Genomic DNA, 21,763 nt, shown 5'->3' with positions numbered 1-21,763 from the left:
CAGTTGAAACAACTAGCAAGGAAGCATTAGACTTTAACTCACACAACTCTTATATATGCTGCATTTTTTTTTCCAAAGTTGAATACATGCTTCCATCTCCAGAAAGTATTCTAATTGAAGAGTGTCAGGCAGAGAAGATATTTTGGAAGGAGCAGCATCCGATTCAAAGCTCTGCAAATGCAAATCCACACAGAGGCAACACCTTTTATCCCAAAAGGAGGATAATTACTTACCAATTGCAATATGGTCAAATATCGTTTCCACCACAGGTATTTCTGAAATTTAGGGCCACAAGCTGCTAATCCATAATACATGTACATAATGACATGAATAAATGCATTCATTTGAGCTCCGAAAAAAGCTGTCCAGGAACAGAAGGGAAGACCATCATGTAATTTTGGAAAAGAGGATTCTTTTCTAGTATTACTCACATAATTATTTTTAATAGTAAAAATTACAAAGCACAGGACATGTCAAGATTCCATCCCCAATGTACTGAATAGTATAATGCAGATCTGGCTGTCAACATGTGCTAACACAAACAGATGTTAATGCAAGTAGTATGTCACATCTTCCATGTAACTACTTATGCCAAAGCTTTTTATAAAATTTTTGTTGAACAAACATAAATGACATCTATTCCACATTAGTTGTTGTAGTGTAACTGCAACTGTTTTTCTAAAGGATTATTAAAAGCTTTGACAAAGTAAAGTATAAAGTACCAGGCTCTGAACTTAAATCTTTTCAACTGTATTTAAATGCAAAAGATTCATTTCTCAGCAAGAAGTCAAGAAACTCACATGGAAGTCTTATTAAATAGGCCAAAAAAAGCCCGTACAAAGCAAAATTTGACTTGTTATTTATAAGAACTTTAAGGCATTGCCAGGTGAGTTTGTCTAAATTAATAATTTTTAGTTTCTTTATTTATTATTTAAATTATCCAGCATTCTTAAATATGTCAGTGTATAGTATAACATTTTCCAGAATGATCCATGTTAGATCCATGTTGACAGTTTCATTTGCATTGAAATTTCTTTGCTTTGTCAAGATTAGCAGCCATTTAACAGAAACACATTATATCTTGTTAAGGTACTCTTACACTGACAGAGAGGCTCAAAAATGCTCTCATGTATAAGATTAGGGCAATACAGACAACACTTGCTGACATCAAACAGCTCAGATGCCTGGATGGTCTGGCCCCAGTTGTTGTAATAGGGTCTAGTTTATAACAGACCTGTCTGTGTAAGCAACAGGCTATCAGCTAGAAAACAGAACACAGATCTATCCACGTTTATGCAGTGGTGCTGCATAAATGCAGAAAAGCAACTGCTGCTTTTCCTTTTGCAGGCTCTAGGAACTAAGAGGCAGTGCTAGAACACAAAACTTGAAAAAATTTGCAAACAGTTGTAACTGTTGTATTAAAAACTGCAGATATTTAGCATGAAAATTCTGAAAAGGCAACAAGGGCGTGGGCCTTTTGAGATAGCCATGGAATTTCTATGCAAGACTACAAGTAACCATCCAGTCTACAATAATCTTATTTTATAGGTGCAGTTGCAAATAAAGACCATGAAACATCTGGTTGAGTACCTGCTTCTTGCATATTACATAAGAGAAATTAAAAGGTAGTCAGAGACACTAAATTTACATATTTCTTCCTTGCAAAGTAAGTGGCCACTCAATACAAAATGTCTATAGTAAATGGGAGCAGAAACCACCCATGCAGTAAGTATTAGTGTGGTTCCAAAAAAAAAAAAAAAAAAAAAAACAAAACACTTAACCCAAAATATTAGTTTGGTGTTCATAATATGGTATTTTGTGTTTACTATGTGGTATGTTCAGTGTTGCAAGCCTACAAAGCACACATCAAAGGAAACAGGGCATTTGCCCTGTACCCTCAGCTCTGCAGAGCTTTCAACTTGAGAGACAAGGCTAAACAACAGGAACAAGAGTACAATGTAGGCAATGAAGGGTGCAGCAAATGCAACAAACAAAAATGAAATTATTTGATAGAGGCTTTAGAAAAGAAGAGAGGGAAAAAAAGGCTGATAATGAATTTAGACTTGTACCATTATGAACAGGTTTTAAAAGTGAATTGACAGATTTATTGGCTCACCTCCAAGGGAAGGTTTCAGAATTTTATACATGCCTCTTTATAAAAATAAAAGCAAACCTCAAACTAATATACAATGCCAAAATAACATCTCCATTGACTTCATTAAATTTGCACACAGAACGTGGCCCACAATTAGATTTTGCAGCTCTCTGTATCTGCAAAAATTAAAGTTAAGCAAGGTGCATACAACTTTCTGTTTCACACACATACAGATACTTTCAAAGGCAGAACTTCAGGCTTGCAATTGATGCCCATGAGGAAAAGAAAAGAAGTTTTGCAATTCATTAGATTATTGCCCTGCTATCTTTTCCTCCCCCATGTTTCCCACAGAAGGAGATGTATGCATTAATAAACAGTTTTGTATAGTCAAGTCTATAAGATTTTCTTCTATTGCTCCCAAACAATAATAATTCTCCCTTCCGCCCAGTCAAAAACACATGAGAGGAAGGGAACTCACCTTGTCCACCTGCAACCCACTTAATACCAATCCACCACAAGGTGAACATGGTGAAATGGTGATAGACATGAAGGAAACTAATTTGGTTAAATTTCTTCCTCAGGATGAAGAATACTGTATCCAAATATTCAATTCCTTTAGACACATAATACCACCATAAAGCAGCAGCTATCTGTAATGAAAAACAGAGAATATATAAGTTTTAGTGATTCCAAGCTGAATGGAATGAAGTTCTCACCATCTATCTACTGTAAGATAAGGATATCTCTTCCTTCCATAAAACTTGGTTAAATGCTGAGGTGGAGTCAAACATCTGACAGTATGAGAACAACAAAAAAATGCTCCTTTCATCTATTCTGGACATGGAAGAAGATTCTTCTGAGCCTGTTGCTCACCAATCACATCTGTAAAAAAGCTGATATAGTTAGAAGCTTTGCCATATCTGAACAGTTTACCAGTTAAACATGGGAAGTTTGTGTCCTCATTGTCTCTTAAGCTTTGCAGCAGAAGTCTGCCACAGGGCTTCCCCCTCTAATGAGGCAACACTTTGATGTGGTCAGAACAACGAGGCAGAAACATTATGACAAAATGAAGTTGCAAAGGTGAAACTTTCAGTACCATGAGCATATGGGTGGAAAGATACCAAAAAAAGTTAGATGCAGCACAGATTTCACATTCCTTACAGCAATATTCCCTCAGCTTCTTCTGGCCCTCTGTAAAGCAGCATTCCCCCAGTGGCTCTCTGCCCTTCAGGGAGTAGAAAAAACAGAGACCACAGGAGCCATACAAGCTGAACAGATATAATCCATCCACCCAACAGGGAAGTGCTACACACCCAAAATTCTTTTTCTCATCCACCCGTCACAGCACATCTTGCCCAGGATGCAACATAAACACGGCTTCCTGCTGAAATTAGGATACTGTCAAAGCAAGTAAAGCCCAGAAGCTCTGTGTAGCAATATGCTAATGCTATGATATGGGAGTATGGTGGTGGTAGGGACTCCCTCCCAGATCCCAAAACATAGCAACAAGTCTAGTTTTGGCATTGTAAGTCATCTAGCTTGTTATGCAAGGGTGGGACCAGATGGTGACTCACACAGAGAGTGGGAAAAAAAAAAAAAAAAAAAGAGTTGGAATTGGTACCACCAGCAAGGAGAGCAGGCAATGTCACAACACACTATGTGTAAGAAGTTGGCCTTGTCTTTCAGGACTCAGTTGATGGTAAACCAGACTTTCTTAAGTTAATATGGTGTGAAATAACCCCACCACCCCCTCAGTCCACAGGGAAGACAGAAGGAAAAAGAGTTAACACAGAGTAGCTTCCCTTCCCAACTACACACATATTTTTAGGTGAGATAAAGGGGAATCATAAAGAGCTGTAGAGAGCAATGCTACAGCCCTGCATGGTGTTTTCCTCCACCTCTCCAAACCAATGGGAAAGGACAGCACCTCTCCACAGACTGTCATAGCCATGGCTGGTCTGGTGAACAGTTTAGGAGAAATTACAGCAGAAGCAAAAATGCAGCATAGGAGAAGAGTGCTGCATATCTGCATTGCAGGCTCTGCAGCTTCCCAGAGGGACTGCACATCTTACTGATGCCAAACTGCAGCCTTCTATGTGTCCATTAATGAACACCCTTCTCACTCTCTGGATGTGATTTAGCCCCCTTCACGACTTGGGAAGAGGAGGCAGATTTATTTTTACTTTTATATGGAAAGATATTAATATCTAAATCTGAAGAGAGGCTTAATGACAGAAAAGTGACTCCCACAGATCTTGGAGTTCCCAGACACAGAGGCAAGCTGCAAGAATCATATATATATATATATGTATATATTGCTCAATATCCAGTACTGCCTCTGGGACAGGTAGCCAGGTATTCAATAACACCCACATCAAGGTTTGTCTCACACCCAGTGGGTTAGCATAACAGTCCAGCATCTCTTACAGGTCTTTGCTAAAGTTGCATCTCTTACATAAATTAAGATAAGCATCTTTTCATTTCATAAGTTAACAAAAAACACTTTGGACTGTATATCCATAAAATAACAATCCAGCACTGCAATACTTTAGCTCTTTGGAGGTCCTCCCTTCAAAGAAACTTTCAGAGAACCAGGAGGTCAGTTACAAGCAAACTGCCATAAAATCTTTTATAAAGTAAATTGACATTTTTGTTAATAAAATATGGGAACAATAAGTCCAAAAGCCAATAAGCAAATAGCCAATTTACTGTGACAACAGAGAAAAATATAAAAATCCTACAAAAATACTTCTGTCTCATACCCAAAGTGCCACAAGTTCAGTACATGTTCTTGGGCAAGTCACATAACACATGTCATTGCTCTTCTTTTGAATTGCACCTAGTGGAGAAAGCAATTACACTTCATGGGTAAAAAGAATCTGAACTTTTGATCAAAATGCTTCCCATCACTTAAGAAAAACAACAGGATTCTTTGAAGGATTATACCTGCTGATTCTGTGTTCCTGTAGATTTTTTGCATGTCAGCTTCTTTGCTCTGTTACTATCATCAAATTTCCTGCCACTTACTCTCAAACCTGATAGGTTTTGTGTACTGATGATCTATTTCAGTACTTCCAGTGACTTCTACAGATGTTTTCATCATTAGCTTATAGAAAAAAAATGAAACAAATGTCATTTGCCTGAGGCTATGCATAAAATCAGTGAAAAAGGGCAGAAACAGAGGAGAACAATACACTGATATGTAAGTTATGTCAGGAGCAGATGGTTACTAATAAATTTCTTTTGCAAAGCATCAAAAATCATGACCTAACCTTTAGCCTTTGGACACTGCATGCAAGAAAGATTTAGTTGAAAAGAATAGGAAACGTGCATTTAAAAGGCACACCCTTGTAATGAACAATAGTAGTCACTATTATTTTCACAACTATATATTTTCTGGTATTTTTCATATGTACCAATGTAAGTCTGTTAAAACACCAGATGGCACAAAAGATTACATTACAGCCTAGGATTAAAGGGGTCAACAAGAGGACCAATTCCATGTCCTCTGCCTGCTGCAGGGTTTTTGACTGTAGGGCTGTTTTATTACAGGACTGTTTCTGCACCATTTTTCCTCATTTTGGGTTGGAGACATTTATCCATTAAGGGGTATGAAGGGACATGTACTTCTTGGAAGATTACAGCAATGTGGAAAATCAAAATAGCTTTTATAGTGAATTTTCAGTTATAGGATTTTGTTTACAGAACTTGTGAAGTCAAGTTTACTGAAGTTTGAAGTATATTATGCTTTTTTCATAAAAGGAAACCACTCAAGTTCTAGACATATAGAACATAACAATGTAGATTACAATTACAATACAGAAAAGAACCATTGTTTGCCTTCATGATTACAATCAGCACACTTTAAATAAGAACTAATTCACACAGCCCCATATTCCCAATTCTTCAGAAATGCTAATAAAATAGATGAACTTTGACCTGGTAAACAAGAACTCACAAACATAAGCAGAGGGAGGAAATGACTACTGGCAGACACCAGTGTACATTAAATTAGACAGTGCAACAAAATTGTTCACTTCAGATACTGAAGCTCCCAAAGGAGTACTACAAAGCATGGATTTAACATCTCAGCCCTTTGCATTTATTGTTTTGATTCTTAAGCTATAACCAAAAAAGTTTTTGCAAGATACATCTGTAGATCTCTCTAAATACTTTCTAAGAAATTTGTTCCCCCTTTTCTTCCTTGTATACTACGAACATTTCATTTTTTTCATAACTAAACCACTCAACTTCCTGCCAACAGTCAGTACAGTGGCTACCTACTACATTCATCAGATAAGTCCTTCACAAAAAAGTTTATTTCAGCAAATGTTTCAGCAACTGGGGAATTTTATTTTCATCCCTGCCTGCTCCAGTTGTCCATTGTTTCTTGTAGAACAGCTAGGGGAGCCTCAATGAGATTAACATGTGTAGGTAGGTTCAAAACAGTAAGCAGGAGGACCAGCTTCTTCACATTTTGTGTAAACTACCTACACAATATAAAATTGAAGAAAATACACAGACAAATACATGGGAAAATATCCCCCTAGAAGCTCTGGCAAGACCAAAGAGGCTATGTCTGGCTTAAGAGGTCTCTGAGCCACAGGCTGCTGTGTTGCTAAACTGTACAGGGGAAGTGCCACCACATGCCCTTACTTTGCTCCCTTAAAATCACTGGTTTGAGACATGATGTGGGCTGGAGAGGCAGAAAAGGACATTCTCTGGTACCCAGGATAGCCAAATCTTTTTTTTTTTTTTTTTTTTTTTTTTTTTTTTTTTTTTTTTTTCTTGCAGGGGGAACTTTTTCTGGGAGCTCTCTGTAGTCTCTTGAAGGACAAAGGATGGTTTCTTGACCTCTTATTTTGATCAAGAGCTTTACACAAAGGAGGCCACTCAATGTGATGGCAATATCACAGTGGCACATTCCCAAAAAGCCATAAACGGGGGCCCTACCAAGGCTCCTATGTTGCCATTTAGACCACTATATACAATTAGTTTCACGTTTCTCAACATTTGTACCAAATTTCAATGCCCCAAATTAAAGTCATATATGAAGCTCTGCTTTTCAGAGCAGGCTCCATAATGCTTTCTGGGCTCAGTGGTTTTTTCATGGGACCTAGTCCCAGTCTTTATCCGAGCAATACAGGATTTATTTACTCATTCCCTGCAAATATGGTCATTGCATTTGTAACTGATTCTACTGTTGCAGTGCAGCAAACCTGGTGCTGATAAATGCTAACCATTTAGTATCTAGATCTATTAAAAGGACATGAGAGATGTGCTAAAATGCTCATTGATTCCATACTCAAAACTGCAAAAACATATTTTAAAATTGCTTTTGCAGGTTTGTATTATGAAAGACGATAGTGAATGAAATCTTGACAAGGTTTGGAGTTTTGGTTTTTTTTTGGGTCTGACAGTGTCATAAAACAGCATACCTTCTAAATCCAGAGCATGATATACTGTAAAGCAAGACAGACATGTATCCAAGAATCCTCACTTCGACAAAACACACTTGTGGAAAGTATAATTTTCTATTTGCAACTTATTTACCTGAACTGAGAATTCATTCAAAAATAATCACCAGAAAATGATCAAGATAAGAATCTTGACTGATAACATACTACACACTTGCTGCAGTAACTTGAGAGGACTCCATTTTCCCTTGTTCCTCAACTCCCTCAGTTGCAAACTGAACATGCTACAACTTAAACTTCAGGGCTGTTTTATGCAAATCCATAAATCTGGGAAATAATTTTATAAAATTTAAAAAAATAAGAAAAAAGTCAGGAAGTCAAAAGAATATATATTGCTAGAGCAGGTCTTCCCATCGGGACATATTATATAGTCCAGATATAAATACATTCTTCAGGTCATTTTGCCTTTATTTAATTGTAAAATAATGCTGTGCTTCTCATAACAAACAAAATGGATGATTCTTTCGAGCAGGTCTGACCTCTCCACTGCCTCCCACAAACAAGTGCACCTAAAAGGGAGGCTATGAAACAGAGTACTGCTTGTATTTAGCTAATATAAAAATTCTTCCCATATATACCACACCAGTCCTCAATGACATTCAGCTTAGTACAAGGGCATTCTATTTTGCTTATCTATTAAAAATCCCAAACCTGTCAAGCACTTGCTACACTCTACTAGATGCTGTTTTTCTAACAAATTTTTAGCAGAATCATTCTAGTGACTGACATAGTGAGAGCACTGTATTGGCAAAGGTGAAAGATTGGCAGCTACAAAAAGGTGAATAAAAATCTACGCACAGAGCTGTTCTGCAATATCAGCCATTATAAATAAGGTGTAAGACTCAAACCTTTTGTTCTCACTACCACCCCTGCCACGTGCACAAGCTTTTGACTAACCTGTCCATGAACAGCCACCTCACAGACAAACATTTTCAAACTACCATAAACATAATGCATATTTTCACTGCATTTTCAGGAACACGTCCTAATCTGTACATGAAACTTGCAAGAACAGCTGAGAGATTCTCTAGCGTCAGCTCTGCTGGAAGATAAGGTTTAGTACATGAGCTAATCAATGGCATTATGAAAATGAACAAGGAACTGCACTTTGCTTTTAATTTGGATGTTTTCCAAAACCCAGATTTTCGAAATCTAAGATAATACAATGAAATGTACTGATAATACATTTGCCAAATGCCAGCAAGACCTCATAAAGCCAAACATGGGTAAAGGAGACAAAGAGTTGCCACACCAGTATGGGTGAAGTGCAACCACAAGATAAGATGACAAATCTCACTTGCTTTGATCTAGCTAGAACACAGCACCTTTACTGGTGGTATCCCAAACTTCAGCAAATCTAGGAAGCAAAGGATGTACACAAAGTTTACCCTGGGTTGTACAACTCTGGATGAAGCCAAGGATGGTATCTTCAAGATTCCCCTCAGCTGTTGCAGTCAGATGCAAGTTAGCACAAATAAGCTGATGCATTTTGATTAAACCTGCTACGTATGATGTAGTCAAAGCTGAAGTGGCCTGTGAGGATGTAACGGGATACAGTCATTGCTGGCAGCAGCTGTGGAAACACTTGTTCAGAAAAGGCTTAAACCATCGTGTAGTGCTATATATTACACACATTCATATACAAATACAAAAAAGAAATACTCACCCTAACTTCATAAACATTATCTGAATAATCCACAGTCTGGCAGACATAGCTGTACCCTCGAGCTCTTGATGACAAGAACAACTGAAAATATTAAAGCCATACATGAGGGGAAATATAATACATAAAGCACATTTATAGCAATTATCAGCAAATTTCTTGCTACATCAAGCTTACTGGAACCGAAATACTTAAAATGTTCTTATTGGTCCTGAGAATACTATTGAAGAAAGACAATATTTAGTACTAACAACCTGTTGTTACAGACTATTTATTTTTTTCTTATAAATTAAAAAGAAAGCATTCGTTTTTCCCTGCATGTATCTGCCCAGATAATTAGAGTCTTGTACAACAAATTCTAGTATGACCTTAAGCTGTTCAGACACAAATACTCTTTCTGATGGCTCTAGCTTCAGAAACAGAAAATATCTAATTGCTTTCACTGCAATTGACAGAAATGCTATTCCCAGTATAAATTCAAGAGAACACTATTCAAGAGACAGGGATTAGATAATATGGATGTACAGTTCTTAGCACAGTATAACAATCAAAATCCAGAACCTCTCCCCCCCACCCCTGCCTCACTTTGAACAGCCAAAGCTGAATACCCACTAAACACAGTGAGGGAAAAAGGATGGAGGAAAGTTCCCCATTTTGTGCCAACAAAAATGGCCTAAAGCAATTGAAGTGCTTCTGTAGGGCCTCTCCAAATTAAGCACGTTGCAAAAACCTGGACAGGAGAAGATAAAATTGACGTTTGAACAAGTTCCCATTGGAAAGAAGTACTTTTCTAGAGCAGTACAAAGTTCAAGTAACACTTCTAATCTTGACATTCATAAATGTTATGATCCAAGAATGTTTAAAGCCAAGTAATCCCACTCTATTAAGGATCAAAGAGAAACAGCAGTGGGGCAGACATATATTGGGGTGATAGAAAAAGATTTCAAAAAAACCTGTCATGGTCAGGCACTGACTACTCTTACCACTAACCTGACTTCCATCTTATTTACAACATACAAAACCTTGTGAACCTCTGGACTTGTTTGCTGCACGTATGTTAAAGGAGGTAAATGAAAGAACTGCCCACAGAAATTATCCTAGAAAAGAAACTGAACTACTTCTGCATCATCTAAGTCCATTTACAAACTAGTGTAACTAACTGGAACTCCAGTGTGGTCCCACGTGGGCAGAAGCACATCCAGTACTAATAGAGAAGAGCAGGGAAAGTTTAGTTTGCACCGTTACAGAAACCAACCCGTCCCTACTGTGACCTACTGGACAACTCAGCCAAGGCTCCCTTGGTAAAAGGCAGTAAATTGACTTCACCAAACTGCCCTGAAGTAGAATAAGAAATTCATGCTTCTGTGGCAAAATAGGGTCTATTCCATTGTGACTTCTGCATGTTCTAAGCAAAATTTGCTCCAAATTTGGATGTGAATTTGAATTCTGCATATGAGCCTTGCACTATGCTTTATGATTTACTATTTAACATAAGCTACCACAGATGAACAAAAGAGCTTGCCATCAGGATATTTATTTAAATAACTTTTAAAGGTGTTTCACATTAAAATTCTGTTCTTAGCAATGTCTGGAAACTTCACAAACACTCACAAAATACAAACAGTATCATTTTTCTCAAAACAATTACATTAAACTTGTGTGAATTACAATAGTGGCACAGTGGTATTGTAAACTTTGGAAGCAGAAATTGCCTTGTTACAGGGAACAACTGAAACTTGAACACCTTCCTTCTATCAGTCTCTACAATCAAGAAAAGACACTTGCTGGAAGTGCTGTATCCATTGCCTCAACATCCACTGAATAACAACCTACCACTAGGAGAGAGGAGGAAATTAAAACCTCTGTGTATAAAGTTAAGAGCTTTCAGCATATCAGCAACAAATATGTATTTGTAGTCCCACTCATTTTTATGTTAATTCAGTGACTTGGAAATGCTACAAACACATATCCTATAAGGAACATAGGTCTGAATATTATTTGACTGCAAGTTTGGTATAATTCAGCTTATGGATGAAACAAACCAGTTTAAAAGAATATCTGAAAAAGACAGGCATTGCAGTAACACTGCAGAACTAATTCCAGGAGTTTCAGTTTTAGCCTGCCAAGATGATTGGATTTAATCTCTTCCTTCAACTATGCTTTCATGTCAGCATTAAATTCTTTTGTACCTGTCACACTACTTTGTTGAATAGTCCAAGCAAACAGTTTAAAATTATGACTAAGGTGTGATGGCTAAAATTTTACTAAACCTTGTCTTAAAGTGAGGCTGAAATAATTTTATGGTTAATGATTTTATGCTAGGAGCTTTGGGAAAGGGTCAAAATGCAGATCATCATCAGATATGCTATTTTTTTCATGGCAAAAGTACAGAACAGACCAGACAGTTCTGCAACGCTGTAATTTTCACTGCTCTGTTCATTTGCTTACTTCTGGAAATAGATTTTGAAAATCTATGATCGGAGGTCTTCCAGGAAGACAACTCCTGATTCCCATGAGCAGTCACAGCAGCATAAACTTAGCATCAGCCATCTTCTGTACAGCTACCCTTGAATAACAATTACCAAACTGTTAAGTAATCCCAGTTAGCTACTGCTACACAGCTGATCCACTGTGGTGTTACTATTCATTCCCTCTGTCCAGAAAATCCAACAAAGGAAAAATGCAGCAACACTGAATTTCTAAATATTATAAACACATTGAAAGTATAAATAGCTCAATTTCTAACAAGATACATTCTGATACCCTTTAGGATTATTAAGATGAAAAAAAAGTATCAGTTACAGGTGTTAAATCTACAGATTTTAGTCTCTCCAGTATTTAGACTAACATAAATCTAAGAAGAACTTGGAATACCTCAAACACAAATTCTCTCTATTGACTCATTTAGTGCAATTATTCTCAAACAGAAACTACCTATTTACAGAAATACTCACCTCAAAGACAAACTCATCTTTAAAAGTCTGTGCAAAACATTCACTCTCAATAGACATCAAGAATACGCAACATCATTTTCATTTTGGCATCCTCAAACCTCAGTAAGAATTCCCTCTTGCAAGAGGGCATACACACCTCTTTGAAAATGAAGAAGTTGAGCAGAACCATTCCAAAGTTGTAAACAACCAGGAGGAAGCGTAACTGGAAGGGCTCTCTCGTCTTCATCCATTTGGGGCCCAGCCAGACAGTGAGGAGATAAATAGTGCTTATAGTCAGTGTTGGAAATGGAGACTGCATCAAGGGCCAATCATCAACACGCTTGTCTGAGGGAGTGAAGCAAACAGAAGGAGTCAACAGGGTCTGAATAAAATAAATTCCATCATCGCTTTAAGCACTGAATTTGTTAAGTATTATTTTCTCCTGGAATAGCCGCATCAGATAGTAGAAACACAATGCACTCATTCTTTCTCGGAAGGTTAAAGAAAATATTTTTTTAAAAAACCCCACTATATCACATTACCTCACAGAGAGACTCATTATGTCATTCAAGCTCTGTTGTCCAGTTCTACAATCCAAAACAACAAAGCAAACAGAATCCCATGAGCCCAAACACAAATCAACTCACTAATCCCCCAAATGAATTTTGCTTATGATGAATAATGACTGCAGTGGCAGTATAACCAAATATTCATCACCACTGCAAATGAAAGATACATGAATTGGGCAAAATACTGATAAAACCAGTAGCTTTTATTAGTTTAAAATTAGGTACTAGAAAGTCTCCTATCAATTTTATACAGGTTGTATGATGAAAACCTTTGCTACTTGATATAGGTCAGTCTCATGTTTCAGACAGAATACTAACAGTGTTACCAGAAAACAACCAAATAAAAGAGTTCTAAAGGGATGGTTCTAGTCAATCTGTGCTGCCATATGGGAAACAAAGGTTTTATTTATAGTCTCCTTCAGTCACTCACAGGATCCAGTTACATTACACATATTTCAGAGCTGAGAATATGCTATATTAAGTTCTAGATCAGTATGAAAAATGCAGTGTTAGCCTGATGAACCAGTGACATCTAGGATTAGAAGATAGCTCTGCTAGAGGAGAGAAGTGAGATTGCAGAGACACCTCCTTCCTCAGTGCCTTGCTGTCCCATGTGTCACATGTCCCACCCTGCCTGAAGGCCAATATCAAGCTGTAGCAAGAGATAAAAGGTTACTGCTTCATAACTCTCAGAACTTCAGACACTGCACAGCTCTATGATACTAACTGGATTATTTTCCCAATGCTTAGGCCAGTTACAGTTCCCATGGAAATCACATCACAGGGCTCCTTGGGAAGCTCAAACATCTGAAACACCTGCTTCAGTCAAGTGTGGGCAAACTCACAAATGCAGCTGGCCAGAGATTTACCCAGAGGACAAGTTTCTTTTAAAGAAGTGTAAATCAAAGACCATGAAAAATCCCTATACCATACATTAATTCCTGATCCCAGGCATAGAACCAGCAAGTTAGAAAACCCTTCTTATCAAGAAAATGAGGAAAGTACAGAAGAACCCTGCTGTCATTATTTCTCCCACTCTTCTTTCTTGTTTCCTTTGTTTTACTTAAGGCCATAAATTAGAACCTAATTTTAGGAACAAATTTCATGAGGCCCTTTATTTCTAATAAAAACAACAAGTACTGTGATCTAGGGAAAGAGGAAATGAAGAACACAGATTATTCTTACTTGTAGATGATTTGATAATAATTAAGCTGCACATTCCAAGATGCTAGGAAGCCTAAAAAGAAATTGAAAAGAAGACTGCTTCTTTTATGGCTGTTAATACCAGAAGAGAAAATTCATCCTAATGCATGTAAACTTCAAGAAAGGACACTGATGCTGCTGGAATGATGGGATTCAGCCATTTGGCCACAGCCACCAAAAGAAGCCAAGGGCAAGACAGGGCAAGGACTACAGGGAGGAGTGTCAAAAAAATCAGATAGATCAGCTGTAGAAACACAGGCAATTAAAGAGGACCTGAAGAGAGTGAGAGAAGACAGCTACCACTTAACTTTTTGTCAAGCTCCTGAAACCACAGAGAATACCACCTGGCACCTACCAAAGTTGAAATCACTACTGCATTGCAATTATTACACTCTTATATCCTTTACAATTTAGTTTCTTCTTGCCTTTAGTGATTACCAATCTGAATTTAAAAACAAAAAATAACACACACAAAAAAAGATAACCTCATCATCTACCTGGCACCAAGTAATAGGCAAGAACTCATCATGAAACAAGAAAAAAGGTGTCAGTTAAGAGACAGCTCTGGGAATAGCCAAAGAGTGACATGCTTTAATCAAATCCAGATCTGTCTTCACTGTAATGTACAAAGAGTTAAGAGCAGGCGAGGCAAACAACACAGTTGCTTTCCCGGGTTTCTTGCAATAAGGAATACAAAGAGGATAAAGAGAAAAAAACACATTAGAGAACCTGTCTTCTATTTTCTAACACATTGTTTCATGATAATCTTACACACTAAAGTGGCAATACAAAGAGATGTGAGAGAGGAAGATTTGAATTTTAGCCAGGAGGTGAACGTTACCACCCACTGCTGAAAACAGGAAACCATGACCTGTTCCAGATTTCTTTTTGTGTCAGGAGACAAGGATTTCTGGACTTCTAGATGGAAGAATGAAGATTCACTACAGGGTGAAAGGAAAGACAAAGGGATAATTTATTTTAAAACCCAGCTGAAAGCAGGCTTTGCCTCACACCTCATCAGCACTGTAAACAATTCTTCCACCTTGTTTCCACAAATATTACAAATTGAAGGACTTCACTGGAGAAAACCAAGAGATATATTTCATTAAGTCTGACAACTATATAAGAGCACCTAAGAAGCTGCCATTACTCTTCCATACCATGCTCTCAGGCTGTGACTTTCCCTCTCCAAAGGGTTTTTGGACAGTGAGCCACCATATCTCAGAGATGTCTTGAAGTATTTACAGGAAAAACATGTATTACTGATACAAATCTTGTAACACACTGCCCAGAGTATCCAACATTGCACCTGCATATGATTATTTTTAACTAGAAAACATCAGAAAACATGATACTGTTAATCTGTGAACTTTTTCATCACAGGATCTCTCCTGGATAATGCAAAGTAACTTGTTGCATCATAAGTCAACTCCATTCTTATCACACAGAAGGTTATACAAAAACAATTTTATTTCAGTTTACCTGGCAAGCCTGCTTGTTCATGTTTTACACAGAAAACCCAGTAAAATGCAGACCCTTGCTCTCTTTCAAAGATAAATTCACTATCTTAAGTCATCTGCTCAAGTGGCAAATATTCCAAGCTACTCTAACACCTTTCTCCTTCCCAGCCCCCAATCTGTTTTAGCAAAACCAGCATAATTTTGTGTCCTACTTACTAGCTGGTGCTGATGACCACAAAAGATTTCTGCAAATTACAGAGAACTGTGATAGCTTAAGGGGACATATGAGTGCATTAAATCCTGCAGTACTTCACACAGAAAAGGGACATTTTTACCTCAAAGATGAAATAAGCTTGAAATAAAAAGGCTAGCTCCCTGAATTAAAAAAAATCCCTCCAACTGCTGTGAAGCAAAAAGACCAATGCCTTTACCTGATTAGAATTGACAGAGATTGACTGAATCTTTCAGGGGATTAAGGCGTTTGTCTTTCAAATCCCAAGACCCAGATTCTAATTCGATCCCAAATAAAATGTCTGCTGTGATGGCACAGCCTGTAACACAGTGCTCTTCTGGTAAGCTGGGAAAAGTTTTAGAACAAATACTTTATAGCAAAAATGAATCCAGCCTAGACTAAGGCATCTACTAACATGCTCTTGATAAAAAATAACTGTTATGTAAGGAAATAGCAGGAAATATGTATATACACAAGGCTTTCTTGACATTTTGTGTATATACTTTCTAAAGTTACACCTTGCAAAGGCAAAAACCAGAAGAACTTACATCTATATATTTATATGTATATATATTATATTTAAGTATATATATTATTATTTATATATATATATAAATAATTGAAATTGCCCTGAGGTACCTACCTTTGCACCATGTAATTCTTTTTGTGGGGAAATTAACAAGAAATACACATATAAATCCCTTTGATTTCTTAATTCAAAGCAAGAAGAAGAGCAGGACCAGTGAAAAGGACTGATTATCCTGCCTGACAATGTCCAAAGAGGACATAATTAACCTATACTGAAATATGGATGGAAAGTGAAGATGAATTTCAATAAGTAAGGCTGCAGTGATGCTGTTCTAGCATTATAAATCACAAGAAATTTTTGAGAAACATACTGTAACTGTTTTAATATGCAAGCATTTCTGTTAAACACGTTTCAGCATTTCCTTTCTGATAGAGAAGATTTTAGATGGTTCAATTTCCTGCATTTTACTTAGCCTATGATCAATTTTTTTCTTTCCCCGAGAAGTACAAACTTGAAAAATAAGCAAACAAATGCATAGCACAGTCATTTTGACATTCACCTCGAGAAATCCTGAAACAGTACAATGGTGGTTATCTTTGCTTTTACAATCAGTTTTAGAGAAAATATTACATCACTAAAATACAAGGTTATTGCAATTCCCTGTGCTCATGTTTGGTTCAAAAGAAATACTTAGATAATCTTCAGTTTAACAACATATGTATTCCTGAGCTATAAGGTTGCTACTCACTAATTTATCTGGAGAGACTTTCGAAGTTATTAATAGCTATTGATACTATTCTCAGCAAAGACACTTACAGTGCCAATCCAGCACATCCATCTGTCCGATTACATTTCTAAAGACACTGCAGAAATGACAGTGAGCATTTAAAAGTGCTTCTGTGAGAGCTCTCTGGAGATCACCTTTATTTCAACAAAAGCACTCTCAAAGCCAGCCTCAAGTTTAAGAAAGATTTCCTTAAACAAGTAAAATTTTAACTCCACAGTATAAGGAAGGCAAAGCAGTATCACCTAATTGGAGTACTGTTCCATGAACCACAGTGGTTTAATTATCTAAGAATTTCCCACATTTTGTTAGTTCCACTACCACTATAATTGAAATAATTACAAAATGAAAACACATATCATATTAAAAAAAAAACAACAAACCAGGTGAGAAATATAACTTCACACACCTTAAAATGTTTACAAAGTTTTCACACTAGATCCCTTCAGTGATTTTAGTGCTTTAGTGATCCCCTCCCTCCCCCTTTTCTTTCTGTCTACAGATAAATATGCAATATACTTCTCTCCAAGATTTTTATTAGAAATACTGGTCCAGTCATGTAAGTATTTAGAAGTGAATATAAGATTCACTCTGGCTACACAATCACTGCAGACCGGATCTGTTGAAAGCGAACTTGAATAAGCATCTACCTGATTAGACCCTATCCTTTGAACTAAACTGAGTAATACAGTAGAATCATTTAAAAGTAGATTTACTGTTAGCAGTTAGTAGAAATTCCAAGAAAAAAGCTCAGTCTCTGACTAACTAACACTTCAGAACAACAACAGCTAAAGCTATAAAATTAGCCTTTAAAACAGTACATGACTACATGGGCTGCACAGTTTGAGACTGAAGACTGATAATGAAGAAGCATTATCACTTTTCAGAGTGAAAGTTGAGTGGCCATATATTTTTGGACAGAAAATCAGTAGAATTAAAATTTTTTTATTCACTTACTATTATTTTAATAGAGCTGTTCATATGGCCCCAAATTAATTTTTCTTTTTGGTTGTCATTGCTTGAATTAACTTACCTGCTTTGCTATTGATTATTCATTGCACAAATTGCACTCTATTCCTCAATTAATGGAATTACAGAATCATTAAAGTTGGAAAAGACCTTCAGGATCATCTAGTCCATCCTGTGACTGAACACCACCATGTCAATTAAACCATAGCACCTAAATGCCATGTCCAGTCATTTCTTGAACACCTCCAGGGATGGTGACTCCACCACTTCCTGGGGCAGCCCATTCCAAAGTCTAACCACCCCGTCCAGTGAAGAAATTTATCCTGATGTCCAACCTGAACCTCCCTCTGCACAGCTTCAGGCCATTTCTCTTGTCCTGTTGTTAATAATCTCAGTTTATAAAGTTTCTTTAATGAGAAATCTTGTAATAGCAGATTGAAGCTACTGCATGAACTGAAATTATATCCCTATAGCCTCATACATGTCTCAGGCAAAAGAATAGTCCATGTCTTCTTAGGAGGGATTGTGCAGACAGATTGCTGCAGGAAAGCAAAATGACTGGGACAAAAAGAATGGCCAGTTTACACTTCTTTCTTACCTATCACACTTGGCAATGTCTGCAGTCCTCTGGCACTATGGGTGTTTCTAAGGAGTTTGTCAGGGCCAAAGATACCTGTATCTAACTCAGAAAGAATCTAATATCATCTACAAAGCAAAGACCATGAAGCTTCCATTAACACATGTATAAGCCAAGAGATCTTAGAAGAATTTCCCATTTTAGTACAGGATATGTTTTCAGAGGCAGCAAGCCTGGTAGTACATATAGCAGCTTGCTGTAAAACGTTAACAAGCATAAAGTTGCTCTCTACAGCTGAAGAAATTAGGATTAAACTTTAACTAGTTCACTATAATTTCCATTCCTAGACCCATCATTTTTTTCTTTCCTCATTTGGGTAGTTTTGAACAGTTATCAGGTCACTCACTAGTTGCCTTTTTTTTTTTTTAATTTTCCTTAAAGAAACACTTCATCTCATTCACCTGTAGGCATATTTTCCAGTCATAGAATAATCTTCATGCTCATCTCTGCATACTCTACAAACATTTAAATCAGCCTTGCACTGGTTTCTCAGGAACCAGTCAAGCCCCTGCTGCCTTATCTCACAAAAAATTCTGTATTATCATAATGTCACAGTATCAGTGGTGGTAATAACTGGCAAGAAAACAAAGATGTGAGTATCAGAGAATCATAGAATGGCTTAGGTTGGAAGGGACATTACAGAACATCCACTTCAAATCACCCTGTCATGAGCAGAGACACCTCCCACTAGAGGTTGCTCACAGCCCCATCCAACCTGGCCTTGAACACTCCAGGGATGGGGCATCCACAGCTTCTCTGGGCATCCTGTTCCAGTGCCTCACCACACTCACAGTAAAGAATTTCTTGCCATGTATGGTATTGGTAAAGCTAAGGATGACACACACAGGATATCATATGCACAAAGGTTCCCAAAACCCAGGAAAAAAAGCATAACAGCTCATCTGGTTTAAGTAATTTTTTTTCAGTACTTAGTAGCTCAGTAGAGGAAAAGCAAGTTTTTTTTTTTTAATCTTTGATAATAAATCTAAAAATCTGAGTTAAGTGCTTTGTCTATCCTTAAGCTTTAACTAGTCAGGAACAAACTAATTTGTTCAGGTCAAGGACAAAACTTTATGCCAAAGCATTGTCATTTTAACAAGCCATAAAACTAAAGTGCAAGAATAAGAGTATTCAGCCTCAAGCACAATGAACAATGAGAGGACACCCCAAAAATCAAAACAATGAAACCCACATATTCGAAGTTTGCTGTACAAAACCCTGTTGCGGGCAGAAATGAGAGATGCCTGCCCCAAAACCAAGAGGATTAAAAGGCAAGACCAACAGGTACCACCCATAACCAGTTGTGGCTTTGTTTTGAATTTCAGGGCTTTGTATTTGACTGCTTAGTCTTCTTTAAAACTGTAAACAGCAACATAAGATCAAAATGCCACACAGCTAAGAGCAACATCTCCTGCAGCTAATGAACACCTGTGTAATGTGCATGTGTTTCATAAACTCCCATTAAAGTAACAGGAAGGCCAAATCCCAATTTGCTGTTAAAAGGCCAGATGTATTTTAACTAGCCTTCCCATTATTCTGACCAGCATTCCAGCCTTCTCAGGACTCCTATCAGTCATTAATACCATATTGGCTTTGTGCCTATATACAGCAATTACATTATACACGTGTTTCAAGACAAGGATAGTAATGGAATTACTATGAAGTTCAGGACACATGACAATTTTCCATCAAGTCTCAGGATTTTCAAGTCCAAAGAGGTTACCTTGCTCAAATGATATTTATCTCCTCCACTGATTATGATTACTCGTGGGGACAGTACAAATGCTCTGCTTCAAGTAATAATAAAAATATAATCCTCATTGAAGCTTATACAAGATATGCAAGATACAAGCCCTTGAGGCATGAAGTATTCTTCTGGTTGCCAAACCTTCTTTTCCAAACATCACAAATGCAAGATGCATTCCCAATGCAATGATGCCTGCATGCTTTTTCTTAAATATTATACGTTATGGAGTAAACAGACAAAAGTATACAAATCCCCCAACCCTACCATACAATGTAATTTTATAAACTAGTTGCAGACTTTATGATCCAGCATATGTCTTTGTATTTCTAAAGCAATAGCAGTACTGCAAAAAAACACACTTCAAAAAGCTTTTCTTCTACTGAAACTTCTACTCAAACATGTATGGTTTTTTGCCAAAACTATGTCTCTGAACTCAGACTGGACATGTCATTACTTCATACAAAAGCACTGGGGTTTGGCACTATGAAAACAGTTGTAGGAGTATCAGTAAGCAGCAATACAAACACAGGACTTATGCACATTCAATGTTGCAATAACAGATTAGTCTACTGGCCCACCCAGAGTTTTAGAATGCTGAAGGGGATGATCATAGGGTATGATGATCTTCTCCAAAGACAGATATTGCTACTGGATTCCTTCAGTTTAAACATAAGTTCATTGAAAAATGTGAAAGACTATTATTATCAGTTCAATAACAACTCTGCAAGGTCTTATCCACCGTAGATAAGTGCTACATACTCAGCATACATGGGACATGTCTAATGTGCTTACACACCAGAAGGATAGTGATGTTTAACTACACAGAAAACATAAACAACTTACATCGATGCTCTTGTAATGCAGCTATTTGGGGTTGTAGATGAACATTTAGAGACTTTTAAATGCAGTGCTTGAGCATGTATGAAAACCAGCAATGGCAAGTGAAATCAACCTAAGAATAATACCAGAAAGCTACTGGAGAAAATTTGCAGAAGCAGCACAGAAAGCTCTCTGATAAACTACCTGGTTTTCCTGTTTGCATTATCACAAGGATGCTCCTCATCACTTTGGTTTTACAGAAGGATGAATGAGATGAGAATTTTGTTTTTTTAAAAACTACAAAAGGAGTCACTGAAATGCATTAGCTCTTCAAAGTTCAGAGGCAGAAGTAAATTTACAGTTGTGAGATGCATTTGGTCTTCTGTTAGCTTAACACAAATACATCAGTCAAAGCCTCTGAGGAAAACAAAACTCTAAAACATTTAGAACTTAATTCCTCAACATCCCTTTAACATCAGCAAAAATCACAAACTGGGGGGTTGAGGAACCAAGCACAAAAAAAAAAAAAAAAAAGCCTAGTTTTGAAATGCTGATTTTCAAAATATGAACTGAATGACAAAATGCTTTTAACCCAAAAGTGAAGAAAAGAATGATCAGGGTCTGAATTTTTCATCCACTAAGTACA

At 37.2% G+C, this 21,763-nt stretch overlaps 1 protein-coding gene across 1 annotated transcript in view; it reads right to left on the bottom strand.

Annotated features, from left to right (window-relative positions):
* The window catches only part of ELOVL4 (ELOVL fatty acid elongase 4), a 36,996-nt gene that overhangs the window by 5,054 nt on the left and 10,179 nt on the right, over positions 1–21,763 (bottom strand). The window contains exons 2-5 of the mRNA XM_053939164.1: positions 12,326–12,513; positions 9,239–9,319; positions 2,574–2,745; positions 234–361 (exon numbers count right to left, since the gene is read on the bottom strand). Coding sequence (XP_053795139.1) covers positions 234–361; positions 2,574–2,745; positions 9,239–9,319; positions 12,326–12,513 — 569 coding nt within the window. The remainder of the gene's footprint in view (positions 1–233; positions 362–2,573; positions 2,746–9,238; positions 9,320–12,325; positions 12,514–21,763) is intronic.

The sequence above is a fragment of the Vidua chalybeata genome, chromosome 3 (assembly GCF_026979565.1).
Source record: "Vidua chalybeata isolate OUT-0048 chromosome 3, bVidCha1 merged haplotype, whole genome shotgun sequence".
Classification (NCBI taxonomy): Eukaryota; Metazoa; Chordata; class Aves; order Passeriformes; family Viduidae; genus Vidua; species Vidua chalybeata.
This window is presented reverse-complemented; position numbering and strand designations above follow the sequence as displayed.